This window comes from Emydura macquarii, unplaced genomic scaffold, assembly GCF_026122565.2.
Source record: "Emydura macquarii macquarii isolate MOO-44397 ecotype Brisbane River unplaced genomic scaffold, CSIRO-AGI_Emac_v2 contig_1119, whole genome shotgun sequence".
Taxonomy (NCBI): Eukaryota; Metazoa; Chordata; order Testudines; family Chelidae; genus Emydura; species Emydura macquarii.
The window spans coordinates 19,571,847-19,586,060 of record NW_027131256.1 but is presented as its reverse complement, the minus strand read 5'-3'; the positions used below and the strand labels follow the sequence as shown (position 1 = coordinate 19,586,060).

Here is a 14,214-nt window from a genome sequence, read left to right as displayed (position 1 = left end):
ATGAAAGCTCAATGATGGGGCTATTGCACCAGAAAACTCCACTTGGCAATTAGGAGCACAGAGATGAAAAGGAATCTCTCATTGACTCCAAATCCTTTCCCTCCAAATAATTAAAGAACCCAGTCCTATCCTGTCCTTCCCCTGTTGCAGCCACACAGGTGTAAGGGTCGAGGGCATAGGTGGTCTGACATAACAGTCACAGCTGGGCTGGTGTCACCAGGTCAAGGACAGTCCCAAGGCAATAGTCAGTGAGCAGGGATCAGAATAATCTTAGAGCCAGGATTAACAGGCAAGAGTCTAGGTCAGAGTCAGGCCAGTGTCAGAGATAGCTACGAGGCTGGAGTCAGTAGGCAAGGGTCAGGATCAGCATCAGGATGAGGTCAGAGACTGGAAATCAGCAAGTGACATGAGGTCTGGAGTCACAGAAGTCTGCGTAACTGCCCAGACAAGTTCCTGGAGCATCCTTAATGATTAAATAGTGACCATTGGACAATCAGAAGCCCATAGGATGGTGTCACTCTGGACCCTTTGGGTGGTACTTTCTGCAGTGTCTAATCTCCACAGTGGTCCTTGGATATAGCTCTGCATGGCCTCTCAGTGGCAATGTGGGAACGTCAGCTGCCCCGGCTCCCCAGACCTGGATTCTAGTCCTGTGGATTCTTACAACAAACATTCTTATAGTTTTACAGCTTTTATAACTACTGACACTCGAAGGCTGGAGTCATTTAGGCCTGGCCAAGGATCAGTGTCAGGAATTCAAATATACCAGTTCTCTCCCCACAGAACAGATGCAGGTTAATCTCACCCCACCTCTCCATTCCAACACACTCAAACATCCCCTGTTGGGCAGGTGCAGGGAGTTCATGTGGCCACTGAGGGTAATTTGCTCCTTTTAGTTGCATAAATTTATGTCTAGAATTTATGTCTATGCAGTGTCTAGAACTGAACTTTTCTTCCAAAATCGTTAGACCCCCACCCTTTTTTTTAATCATTGCTGACTGTTCTACCTCCATCATCTCCCTGGGAATCCAGGTTCAAAATTTTACACTCATCTGCAACACCTCATTTCACCTAAAATCACAAATAGTCATAGTTTCCTCTACGCCCTACTCCTAAATATCTGGACTGTGCCAAGATAAAGACTTTTCTTAAAATATAACCTTTCTACTCTCCACATTCTAGTATAACTAGCATGCCAATGCTAAAGCTCATCTTGCTCTTCTGACATTCCAACTACATCTCTCCATCCTTGAATCCCTTTATTAGCTTCCTGTTGTATTGCATCAAGTTCAAGCTTCTAATCCCCAATTTCTAATCTTTTCACAGTTTCACGTGTCTACATTTTGTTTCTAATGTCATTCTTCTTTCCCTCTCACTACATATATTCCTTTCAAATCCACAAATGCTCCCTTTTTCCTTTCTCACATTTGGCTTTGCATCTCATTTCATGCTGCCCCCATACTTGGAACACTCCTCCTTCCTGTCAGCTAAACATCTCCTTCTTCCAAATCTTTTCTTAATCACTTATTTTGCATTGATTTCCATGCCAATTTTATTCCCCTGCTATCTTTGAACTGTTGTTTTCCCCACGTATCATATTTGTCTGTCTGATTTAAGCTGACCAGGATAGAGACCCTGGGACAAATCATCCTTTGTACAATTAAACGGAGTCAGTGAAATTACATAAGGTAAGAATTTGACCCCATCTCTCATGCATTCATAAATCTCTGTGTGCACCTGGGAGTCAACACAATCCTCTGGCAACTTTCCCCCGTGTCTTGTTTCATTTATGTGCCCCACAGAGAAATCAAACACTCTCTATCAAACATCTGAATGATACACTGGGTGTTATCCAGGGCTTAGTTCCAACTCCCAGGGCTTAGATACGCGATGTGCTTTTGATACAATTCCCACCTGGCTGCTGAGGCTGTTTATCAGCACTGACAACAATTCAGATCACTGTGAATTTGCATTGTTCCATGAAATTTTTAAACAGGCTTTAATAGCTTTACCAAATGAACTTTTGTCGTCAGCTCAGGATATATCTAATGTCTGCCTCATCCTGCATTTATGCTTCCTATCCAATGCTTTGGGAAATATTGTTTATGTTCAACAACAGATTTGTCTTGCAAAATCTTACGTAAATGAAGTATTCCAGTCAAGCACTCTATTAGAGTGAATCTTAAAGTGCTTGAAGTATTGTAGGCTGGTGAGAGGATCAGTTAACTCAACAAAAATATCCCGCTTTCAGTGAGCTTCCTACTTATCAAGGTTTTGTTCCTTAAAAGTTTTCAGAGTGCGCTGGATGCAGCCTGAGAAAACAATTATTTTACTTAACCAAAAAATCCAAAAGCCTAAGATTAGGCTATAGTTCAACCCTACACCATCTAAGCATAAAAATCTGCTTCCTCTGAGGCCTTCTCCATTTTGACCACCAACTAACTGTTTTTGTAAAATGTTCTGTATTGCTTCTGAGATCCTTCAGCTCTATTCTCAATCCTCACTGGTTACACTACCCTGTACATCTGAGTGAGCCCTAAGCACTGAGTTAATGTTCTACTGTCCGGAAAGCAAAAGATTTGTCACGAGTATATGATGATATCTGATTGCAAATGAAAGTTTTTATTTCAGTTTTAATTGATACGTTTGAAGTCAATAATTGGTCTATCAGCGGATGGTAGGCCTAATTTATATCCAGTGCTTAATTTGTAATGAAAGAGGTGCTGGGGCTCAAGCAATTTTTTTTACATTCAAAACTGACACAGGAAGCCCAGAGGTGCCGGGGTTATGAACTGCCAAGCGTAGAGATGCTGAGGCTCTGCCCTGGCAAGCCCTGGCACAAATTAAGCACTGTTTATATCATATTGGCTGTTGATAATTTCTTTGGATCATTTTACATGAGCGCTAACTTCTCTTTGCTGTAGTGTATTTGTTATTACCGTTTACTAAGCACTTTAAATGTGAATAGCAATTTACACAAATCCCTCAAGAATCACATCGCAACTAGATATTACACCAAAATATAATTTATGTTTTCATCATTATGTGGACGGCACTCAGATTTTTATTACTGTCATTAAATTATGTCAGCTGTCTACTTCTTCTTTAGTCAACGGGATTCTATATAATGGATACCAAGTAATTTCATAAAACGTAATAGAAATTATTTTAGTTCATTTTAAACACTGCTGAGTGATACTGTTTGACAGTAGATCTAAGTGCATCTACATGTATTATATGCTTGTATATTATGCCATCATCAGAACAGACTAAGAATGTGTATCTTTTTCTTTTACGGTAATAGACTGTGTTATCTCTAGTAGTGCTCAGAATTGGAAACAAAATAGCTACAGTGGCTCTGTAGACTCAGATGTTTCCCCCCCTTTCTAATCTAAAGCAGTAATAAGCAGGGGGTATGATTTACCCCTCCTTCTGCCACTCATCTCCAAAATGCTCGTCTCTAGAACACAGCTACTGCAGAATGTTGAACACACATTTTTACACATAACCATCTCATTCTCACATAATTGTTTCAACACCACTACTGATTTAAAATCTTTACATTGACCCTCCTTAAAATTCCATATCACTTTGAAAATTTTCAATTGTACATATTAATTATGAAAGTATTTGTGTACTCCAGATCATTGGATGTATGATCCTTGTCACTAAATGGGCAGAATATTTACAATGGTTGTTGTTTTAAACAATCAGCAGCCTATTCTTTGAGCAGAACATAACTATGGTGTCTGTGGGTAAATGTTGGCACTACAGTGGCAATTATGGCAGTTTGTCCTCAGCCTAATCTTGAGCCTCATGGATGATGGGACATCATGTAACTATGCCACTTGATTGTGGCATTATTTCCAGCTCAATTTTAAAATGCCCAATCTATTTTTTGGTTCAGAGAAAAAGAATTGCTGCCTTAACAGTCCCTGAAATCACTACAAAGGATACTGAAATGCTGTCTTTCTCCTACCGGGAAAGGAGTGTGCCTCCAATAAATAAGAGTGCAAGTGCATGCTGTGTGTGAAGGGAAAAAAGAGAGTATTAGTTATGAGCTTTAATGTTGTTGCCTCTCTTGCTGCAGATAAATAAGAAAGGAACCATTAAATTTAGCAATGGCATGCGGCCTCTTTTCCCCAAAGATGACTTTCTGACTAGTGAGGCCAGATTAGATGGATTTACAACATGTACTTTACAACTTCATTTTATAGAAGTCTCTCCAAGTCTTCATTTTTCTCTTTACCTCCCTTTTCCCAACGTTATTTAATGTAGGCTTCTACTGCAGCATCTAACCTCTAGCTGACTGGAAGGGTGAGGATGATGGTAAAGCTGCTCTGGGAATTACATAATAATGGCTGCTGCATCCAACAGCAATATACTCTGAGATTTCATCCCTCCAGAAACATATCTTTCATTTCTCTTAGCCTCTACAAGACTTGCCTTGGGGAATTCAAGTTTGGTAATAAACCCTGGTCTTACAGTTTACAGTATAGTCTGCTACTGTTAATGCATCAAGGTAGCTAAACAAATTATTGTTATATAGGCTTTAAAAACACTTTTCTTAGGAAGTGGATAAAATGTTTGGGTACATGATACTTCTCAGTATTCAAATCTAGCTTTTTCTGTGGCCATTTATTGTTTTACAGAATGAGAAAATAACGGTATGGGCTTCTTAGTGAGAGTAAGGGCTGTGCTTCACAAGTATACATAGAGGCCATAGTTTTACGAGAAAACAAATAAAATAAGGGCCAGATCAGTTCCTCACCTTCTCCAAATGGGAAGAACGCCGATCTGGCTGAAAAGGAAGGTGGGAGTGCTAGCTTTGTGGCATCACTGAAGCCCACCAAAGGGGGGAAACATGGGGCTTGAGTATCAAAGGCTTCCAGGATATGTCTATGCTGCAATTAAAACCTGCAGATGGCCTGAGACAGCTGACTTGGGGTCAGGGGGCTTGGGTTAAGGGGCTGTTTAATTGCAGTGTAGACAATTGGGGGACCCTTCCCCCTTGCAGGGGGAACATCTACACTACAATTAAACAGCCTTTTAGCCTGAGCCCTGCCAGCCTGAGCCAGCTGACATGGGTCAGCTGCGGGTGTCTAACTGCAGTGTAGACATACCCTGAGAGGCCAGGAGCAGGAGGAACTGATCTCCATGGCATTCTGCTTTCACAGGCATCAACAGACTGGATTATCCATTGCCCCCTTCACCATGTATAGTCACTTAAACCAGTGACAAATGTGTGTAAGATGCTACTAAAGCAGAATGACAATATTTACACCCACTTTGCATCACCAAGATGGACACCCATAATTGAAGATACCCCTAATGGAGGTAATGCCAATTGAAGCACCCTGTACCTATCAATGATAAAGGGGAGTTTTTCACAGGTGCATAGTGCCTGGAGAAGAACCAGTGGTGCCAGAGGAGGAGGGAGAGTCTGACCAGCTATGTAACCGAAGGATTCCCTTCCTTGTACATCTCTGGGAGTCACACAATTAGGAAGCTACAACCTCTGCCCTCTCCCCACAATCCAATGCCCCTCCCTCTTTAGGGAACCATTACACGAAACTGCCACAAGGCAAACTTTAAAGAGTTGCTTGACCCAACCCCCCCATAACCTCCCTCCCTTGTGAATCCCCACAGGATTGGAACGGAAGAGCCAGACAACACACCACAATTAAATGCAAATGGATTACTAGCATAATCAGGCCTCTTACAGAACAATTTATGGTACGATGCAATTTAACTAGAATTCTGATCTGATTTAATGTTGCTGTGTCCCAGTTTGCTATCTCAATGCACTAATTATTGATTAGGAAATTTAAAAAACCTAATGGAAATAAAATACAGTAGTTAAGATTAGCTACTCTGTAGCTGGAGAAAAACTTCACAGGTAGCCAGGGGAGCAAAATAAAAGCTGTCTGAAGGAGGGTTTCTAATTTATTTTACAGGGTTCTAGGGTTCTCAGCCAACCATAAACACAAACAAATCCCAAAAAGTCATTCTCTGGCTACAGTCCTTTTGAACAACCTCTAACCACAGAACATGCAAAATCAGGGCCTTTTCTCCCTCTAGCATTTCCCACTCTGACTTCTAAGCAGCAAAACTCTCATGAACATGTAAGTCACCCAATCTGTTGCTTACAGCCCTGATCCTAAGTAGGTTCTGCTGCACTCAGTTGCTTCAGGCAGGGAGGCCCTGCTAGTTGGGACTTTGAAACAAACTAATGAGATATAACTGAACAACCCCAGACTACCATTTGACCCTTGCTTAGTCTCCACTGGGGAAGGGGTGAATCAAGGCTGTGATACCCCTCCCAGGTGGCTCCAAAAGACTTACACACCCACTGCCACAACCATCTGATAGACTGTGCTGAGGAAAATGTTGCTGTGCCACTACGTTGTAGGGAGGTGACATGGTTCATTGGCTAGGGCACTGAAGCAGGAGTCAGCCCTTCATTCTATTTCTGGCTCTGCCACTGACCTGGTATGAGATCTTGGCCAAGGCACTTCATTTCTGTTTCCCCACCTGTAAAATGGGGATAATACTTACCTCATTTGTAAAGCCCATGAGAGCTGTTCCCCTGGCCGCCCCTTCTGTATACCCCGAGCCGGGTGTATAGTCTTACACTAAGCTGTGAGACCTCGGTTTGCTTCCGAACTATGCTGAGGGCACATCTTTACATGCTTGTGCTCCACACTCTCCATTTCCTCACTCTTGTGTCACACACTATGTGGCAGGAGTTTTTGCCATCTGTTGACAGCAAGGAACCCCGGTGGGCCTACCTTTATTCCAACCTGGTTCCACGGCCTCTCAGGATCTTCAGCTGGTGGCTCCTTCATGGAGCCATGAGCACAAGTGTGTACCTGGCGTGGTTCACTGTGTCCCCTTCAGGCTCCCTACTTTTGGCCCTTTGACCTCCACACCTGTTCCCTGTTTTTTCATTATTTGCTCCCCATAATTAGTAGCATCCTAGGCTCAGTAGCTCCCCACTCCCTTAGGCTGGGGAAGGGGCCTTCAGCTATGGGTGGGCACAAGTCTGCCCACCTCCCAGAACACAATGGGACCACTCTCTTATAGCTGTCCAGCCTGACTTTCTCACAGCATATTTCAGGAATATAAGATGCAGCATCTGTCTGTCTGTCTGTCTATCAATATATATATATTGAGTTTGCTGTCTATTTCATATAATTTCACATATTCATATGTGGCATTTCAGGTGATGGTTTTGACCTATAACACCCTAAAGAGTGTGGAACCAGGCTATCTGAGAGACCACCTCTCTCTCTCTGTGATACCAGTGCAACATGAGGTAGACTGGTCTTGTGTTTAAGCCCATGGACTAGGATTCAGGTGATCTGGGTTCAGTTCCCAGCTCTACCACCCACTTCCTTTCTCTGTGACCTTGGGTCAGTTGCTTATTTTACAGATGGGGAACTGAAGCACAGGGATGAGGATAACATTTACTGTCTTCCACTCTTCGTTGATTTTCTCTGTTTAGAGTGCAAGGTCTTTGGTGCATGAACTGTCTTACTATGTAATTCATAGTGCCTAGCACAAGGGGGTCACAACCGAGATAGGAGCCTCTAGGTTCAACTGCAATAAAAGTAATAGCATTAAAGCTAACCTCTTTGGTTTAAGAGCAGGGGATGATGGTAGGATGTCTTCCATGAAGGTCCTTAAATTCTGGAGTTCACTTTCTACATTGGTCCATGAGAGCTCCAATAGATTGATTGACCTTCAGAGACTAAGACATCCATTTTTTCAGGTTTCTGGAGGAGGGCTGGGTGGAGGGATGTGGCGGTTAATTTTGTAGGGAAACATTTTTGGGCGAGTGCTTGTTATGGTGGGGGATGTTATTATATTTTGGATTTTTATCTTGCGGCTGCATGAAAGAACACCCAGAGCGATAGAAAGAAACTCTTTTACATATGAAGAAATATAGATTTTGTGAAGTTCTTCCAGATCTTACCACATGAAAGGCTCTTTATAAATGTAAAAAAATTATTATGATTTAGAGATAAACTCTCTCTGTACTTTGCATCTTCACAAAAGCATTTCAGAATTTAGACTTAAGAAATCCGCAGGAAGTAACTATTGTTAATGAAGCAAACTGATTTCTTTTTAAATTTGATACTGGCAACTATTTGCTTTGCTAATTATTAACAGTAATTCCAATGGAAGATCTACAGTGCTTTCAGATGCAGAGTATTATTTAAAATCCCGTCAAAAGGCATTTTAAAATTATAGACCAAATCTGCAGTGACAATAAAAGCTGGAAGAAAATATCCCCAAAAAACAGCTGCAGAAAATAATGACTAGCTCACATTCCCAAACATTTTGCCTAAAAATATATTTGGTATAGTGTCAACTCATTGCTCCATAATAACCTCATAATTTGATGATGTCAGCATCTAACACAGTACTGTAAATGCATATCAAGAATAGCCATAATAGATCTTACAGCTGTGCAGAGAAAGGTAACATTGTAGAGGATTTCAATATTTGAAATTTGGTTTCACTCTGATTCATAACAAAACCTCGAAATTTCAGAGTTCTCCATAACATGGAATGGAGCCCCAATTCCGAGACAATCTGTCTTCATAGCCCAGGGGTTTCCAACTCAGAGGCAGTCCGGTACTGACTGCCAATGAGCCAGCGAAGTGAGCTGTCAAGAAACCAGGAGGTGTGCCTGGCAGAGACTTTTTGAAACCTGCCTGGTTTCCCAAGGAACTTTGCCACGATCAAACTGTATGTGAAATGGTTCAGTTCTGACAGATTGGCAACTTCTGATGAAAAATTGCTTCATCTGAATTTTTCTGACCAACTCTAGTATATAGATACATCATAGTGTTATCCAGTCTTGATGGAAGAGAGGGTGAGTGAATGTTTGGCACCATGGGAAAGGAAGTGAGAACTCCTGAGTTTCCTACTGTAGTGAACAGAATGCAAGTAGAACATAGAGGAAAAAATACAGGGGAATTATAAAAATGGAGGCAAAAAATACATAAAAGCATCTTAACTAATGGCTCAATTATGTTTTAAGGTAAAACCCTCTTCCCTCCAGACACCTCATCTTCTCCTGTATTGACTATTACAACTCTCTCCTCCCTTGCCTTCCTTTCAGAAATCTCACCCCTGCTCTGGTCCATTCAAAATACAGTTGCTGAGATGATCACCTTTGCCTGTTGTTCTGATCACATCACATCATCTTTGAAACCCTCCACTGACTCCCTTTTCTCCCCTGCTTCACATTCAAGCTTCTTGCACTTGCTTTTGAAGCTATTGACTGCTCTGCCCCTCCCTGATTATCTGCTCCTGTATCTTATCAAGCCATCCCTCCACATCACTAATGGTGCCAGCTTTGACCCTCGGCTTATACACTTTCCCACAAATATCTTCACACTCATCCCTTACACATGGAACATCCATTCCACACTAGTCCGCAAAGCCACTTAGCCTCTTCTCCTCTGAATTTCACTTCAAGGCCTACTCTTATCATGATGGTAACTAATAATGTCTAGGTGGAAGGCCAGGGTAGCTTGCTGATATTTATACATTTCAGACAAGTTTTAAATAATTAGAATCAAGTTATTCACATAGCTGTCCTGAATTTGTCAGTCCCCTGCCTGTTTCCAGGGGTCTCTTAATGAGGCAGGGCTTAAGGTGAGTGTATTTTCACAAGGTATGGAAAGTGTCAGAACCCTCTATTGATGTTGCTAGAGGGCCCCATATGACCTTGGGGACAGTCCTTTCTTCCTTACACCTCATTGCTTAAAATAAAATTCAAATGCAAACAATTTTCCATGCTTTCTACATCCCCTCTTTCATATTCATAGGGTGACCTTTAGGGGAACAAGGTTAGTGCTGAGTCACTTCACCAGTGAACTGTTTTCTAATTCAATTTGTTAAATGCAAGTAACCATAAATAATTATAAATCAATTATCAAGACTGCTGTATACTTTCCCAAGCAAAAAATTATAACAAAATATTTCTGAAAGTGATTGAGCAAAATGAACAGCTTCCATAAGGCAAGGCATTTGCTTTTCAATTTATCTTTTCCTTCATAATAGCACCATTTGAAATACATTTTGCTAAATATGGGAACAGCTCTTGTAGAAGAAATCAATTATATTCTTAAGTTTAAATTTTCTTTTTTCCAGTTATGCTCCAATGTATGACTGTACCTAAGAAATGTTCCCTGGGGAAAATGCTTCTATTCTTCACTAAAAATCCATGAATAACATTATGTAAAAATTAATTTATGATAAATGATTTAAAATCTTAACCTAGTATGGCTTCTTATTCAAATGTCACCAGAAAATGACACCTCACCCGCAGAAAGGAGTCAAGGGATCCATTCTCCATATATTCAACCACAATCATTACTGGTCTGCCTGCAAAGACAGCAAAGAAACACATTAGGATTATAGATATATTAAGGGTTTCTAATATCTCCAGCTGTTACAAACAGATTATTTTCATTACTTAAATATGTAGCTCATTTTCAAAATCTTCCTCTACAGCACAAATGCATGTTATTGTTCTATTATTCCTAACCAACATTTTCAATCAATATTTTCTTTATTTGAGGCACAGGAGCAGCTGACTGCATATAGTGCATTTTGGCTGTATTTTCTTTTCTTTGAAATAGTCAAACTAGAGTCCTCAATTCCAAACAGTTACCATTATTGTACCTGTCAGTGAGAGCAGTAGCATCTTGGACATGAATGTGCTGTAATTACAGCTATATTACATAAAGAATATTTCTGAAAACATTAGAGGCAAGGCCAAATAAATAAATAAAGGGTAATTAATAAACTATCTCCAAAAGAAACCAAATTCAGGGCCAAAATCTGCCCTATCAAGCAAAAAGCAAGTAAGCCAAAAAACCTCAGTGACCCTATATACTATAAAGGCAAAGAAATCTCTCCTTTATGGGTGTGTGTGTTTGTTTTACTGATCTGGCTTTTGTGGAGTTTCTAAATCTACATTTCCATGAAACATGGCCAGTGTATTTTTATCCATAGATATGCTGATGCAGTGAGCTCCCAGTTCAGCAAAGCACTGAATTAGGTGCTTAATTTTCAGCATGTGAGCAATCCCATTCAAGTTAATGGAACTATTCATGTGTTTAAAGAAAAGCATGCGCTTAAGTGCTTTCCGGAATTGGGGGTTATATGGCTTTCTTATGTACCTTGTTCTGCTTGACTAATGCAGATTTCCTAGTTGGTTCTGCATTATGTTCAACAAAGAACCAGCTTAGAAACTGATTAACATTATATGGTTTTACAAATATGTCCAACTTGCCTAGTTTTACATTTTATCTGCTGTATGTACTTAAATGGCATCTTACTGTTGGTATCCAGGAATAAGCTGTCACTCCAGAACTGCCTGGTAGGAACAGCCTAATTTATCTGTTAATCAGGACATGCAGTGAGATATTTTAGAATTATTAGTATTACACAGGGTCCAATAATAAATCCAAGACTAATGTAATGAATGATCATGTATGCAAGATTGCTGTTCTATCTGCTTTCTCTTCCTGCCAAATCTCTTTTTATAGCAATGCCTATATCTGGAAGGGTCTATGTGAAACAGGACGTGTGATAACTGATGCTATCCTGACTCCTTCCTTTTCTCTCTAAACAGTCCTAATAGTTTCAATTCCTTCACAAGTCCTTAAGTAGAAGTCTTTCCTTGCCTATCTTTTGTTTTTTAGTTGGCTGTCCCTGGGTCCATTCCTATTTCTGCTATACATTTTTTTCAGACGGGGTGATGAGAAAGTAACAGAGTTACCAGGGTGAGAATATAGCAGTGACTTGCATAATGTCATTTTTATATTTCCACTCCTATTTTCTATCCCACTCTTTATACATGCTAATTTTTTGTATATTTTTGACTGACTGTGGACATCGTAGACAGCTCAATAAAATACATAGGCTTACTGACACTCAGTTCTTTCTCATGAATTGTTATAGTTAATTTAGAAATAAGAATGGTATAGGGGTAGTTCAAGCTATTCCTTCCAATGTGCATTCACCTGCACTTCTCAACACTGAATTTCATCTGCCATTGTGCTGCCCATATACCTAGCTTCGTCAAGTTTTTCTGAAGTTCCTCACAATATTCGTTAGTCTCGACAAACAAAAATTGGTGTTATCTGAAAATCTCCTACCTACCTGTTTGTTCTCATTCTTAGATCATCAATAAATATAACAAAACTTGCACTAATGCAAATCACACTATTATTTCTTTTGCTGTGTTGAAAATAGATTTTTTATTTCTTTTTGTTTTCTGATAAAAATCACGTCACCACAGTATATCTGTCTCTCCACTGTATCCCCATCTCTTAGAAGAGCTCCTTGGTGCGTGAGGAATTATTAGACCCTCTTTTGTCCATTAGGTGGCGGGTCCCATCTATGAGTTTGTCAAACTCAATTTGTTTCTGATCTTATATCTCCACTGATTATTACTCGGGTTTTTACTCTGACTGGGTACTATGATGACAGAAGTTTTATTCTGAAGTTAGAAACGGGGGGGAGGAGTTATTAATTTATTTTAAAAAATATTTTCTTTACCTCAGGCCACTAATGACATCTAACTGAGCAGCCCACTCTTATTGGTGCCAAACTCCCAAGCAGCCCAAATTTACCAGATATGAATTTGGGTCATGTAAAAACTGACATCTCCATATGAAAGGAGGGCTCTATAAACTGAGAGATGGGCTAACCTCAGACACACCAACGTGGATCTTCCTATGGAGGAGCCCGTCTCTATGGCTGTACCTCTCTCTTCCAGGCAGGGAGAGAACAGCAATAACTTCCACAATGTAGACAAAAGACACATTGCAATAATTGTAAATGTAGAGCTGGCCTACGGATGCTCATTGCTGCATTTGGTTAGACATGAGTAATCTAGCAATTTCTCTTTTTCAGTATAACTACCAATAAAAAGAGTGTGTGGAAAATTCTCCATTTGAAGGGAATGATGATGTGACATATCCACTTATGAATAGAGGCCTCTGGTTTCCTATGAACTCTTCCTTTGTACTTTGTGCATTGTACTATTCAGCAGCCATTTTGAAGAGTTCTATTCTTTCCAGGTTTTTATGGCACCCTCATCTCCATAATATCTGAAAGCCTTCCAGAAGTATATTAACAATATGACTAACGTCTGTCACGTGTGACTTTTTCCTTTTCCTCCCCTTTTTCTCTCTTAGGGTAAAATTGTGAGTTTCATTATTTTTTAATTATTTGATGTCTTGTGTGTGTGTGCTTGTGAGCGGGTGGTGCCTTCCTGCCCGGTGGTTGCGGTCCCTGGTGACAATCCTGCCTGGTGGTTATATGGTAGGGAAACCCAGTCTTCCTACTCCCCCAGGTTCTCACTCTGGGGCCTTCTTGAGCACCATAATACAGAAGTCTACTACCTATGCTCTGGCTAACGCTCTCTCTTGGGCCTCTTCCTGCCACTTTGTCTCTCCCCTTGGATCACACTGTGGCTGGCGGTTGTCCCTGGTGATCTGGCCCATGAATCTCAGCAGGGTGAAGTGTCTCGGCTCTGTGCAGCAGATCTCCCCCTGGGAACGCCTTCCTGAAGTAATGTCTCTGTAGTAGCAAGTGTAGGCCTGCCTCTCTCTGCTTGCCCCCTGCTGTGCTGAAGAGATTCGCTTTTAAGTCAAGTCCCTCCTTCAACTGGAGCATGCCCAGCAGGCCTGTCAAGGCAGGGCTTCCTGGGCACAGAGTTGCTCCTGCACTTTTAACTCTCCAGTGCAACACAGTGATATAGACAGCAAGGTCCAAGGAGTACATCATGCTCTTGGAACAAAAGTGATCATGTTGTAGATGGTTTTTAGATCCTGAGAGGGTTTTTTTCATAGCATTGGATTGGCCCCAGAGAAAGCTCTGTCTCCTGCACAAAAAGGCTTTACCCTTGTATTGGACAGCTCTCTAGTTTCCAAGGAGCACAGTTATCTATCACAGTCCTCATCCCAGAGTTTCAGGTGATTTCTTTGGTATCCTGTGAACAGGCTATTGACCTCTTTGAAGATAAGGACAGAAACCTTGAACTGGACTTGATATTCTATGGGAAGCCAGTATAGAAAGCAGAGGAGAGGCTGATGTGCTCATGGTAGTCTGTGTTGCTTAGGAGACCTGCTGCTGTGTTCTGAACTAGTTGGTATTTCCCAAAGGCTGGTGATTTCATGC

The 14,214-nt window shown here is 40.9% G+C and overlaps 1 protein-coding gene across 1 annotated transcript in view; it reads right to left on the bottom strand.

Annotated features, from left to right (window-relative positions):
* Positions 1 to 14,214, bottom strand: part of EPHA6 (EPH receptor A6) — a 709,227-nt gene that overhangs the window by 103,545 nt on the left and 591,468 nt on the right. The window contains exon 12 of the mRNA XM_067546257.1: positions 10,343 to 10,404. Coding sequence (XP_067402358.1) covers positions 10,343 to 10,404 — 62 coding nt within the window. The remainder of the gene's footprint in view (positions 1 to 10,342; positions 10,405 to 14,214) is intronic.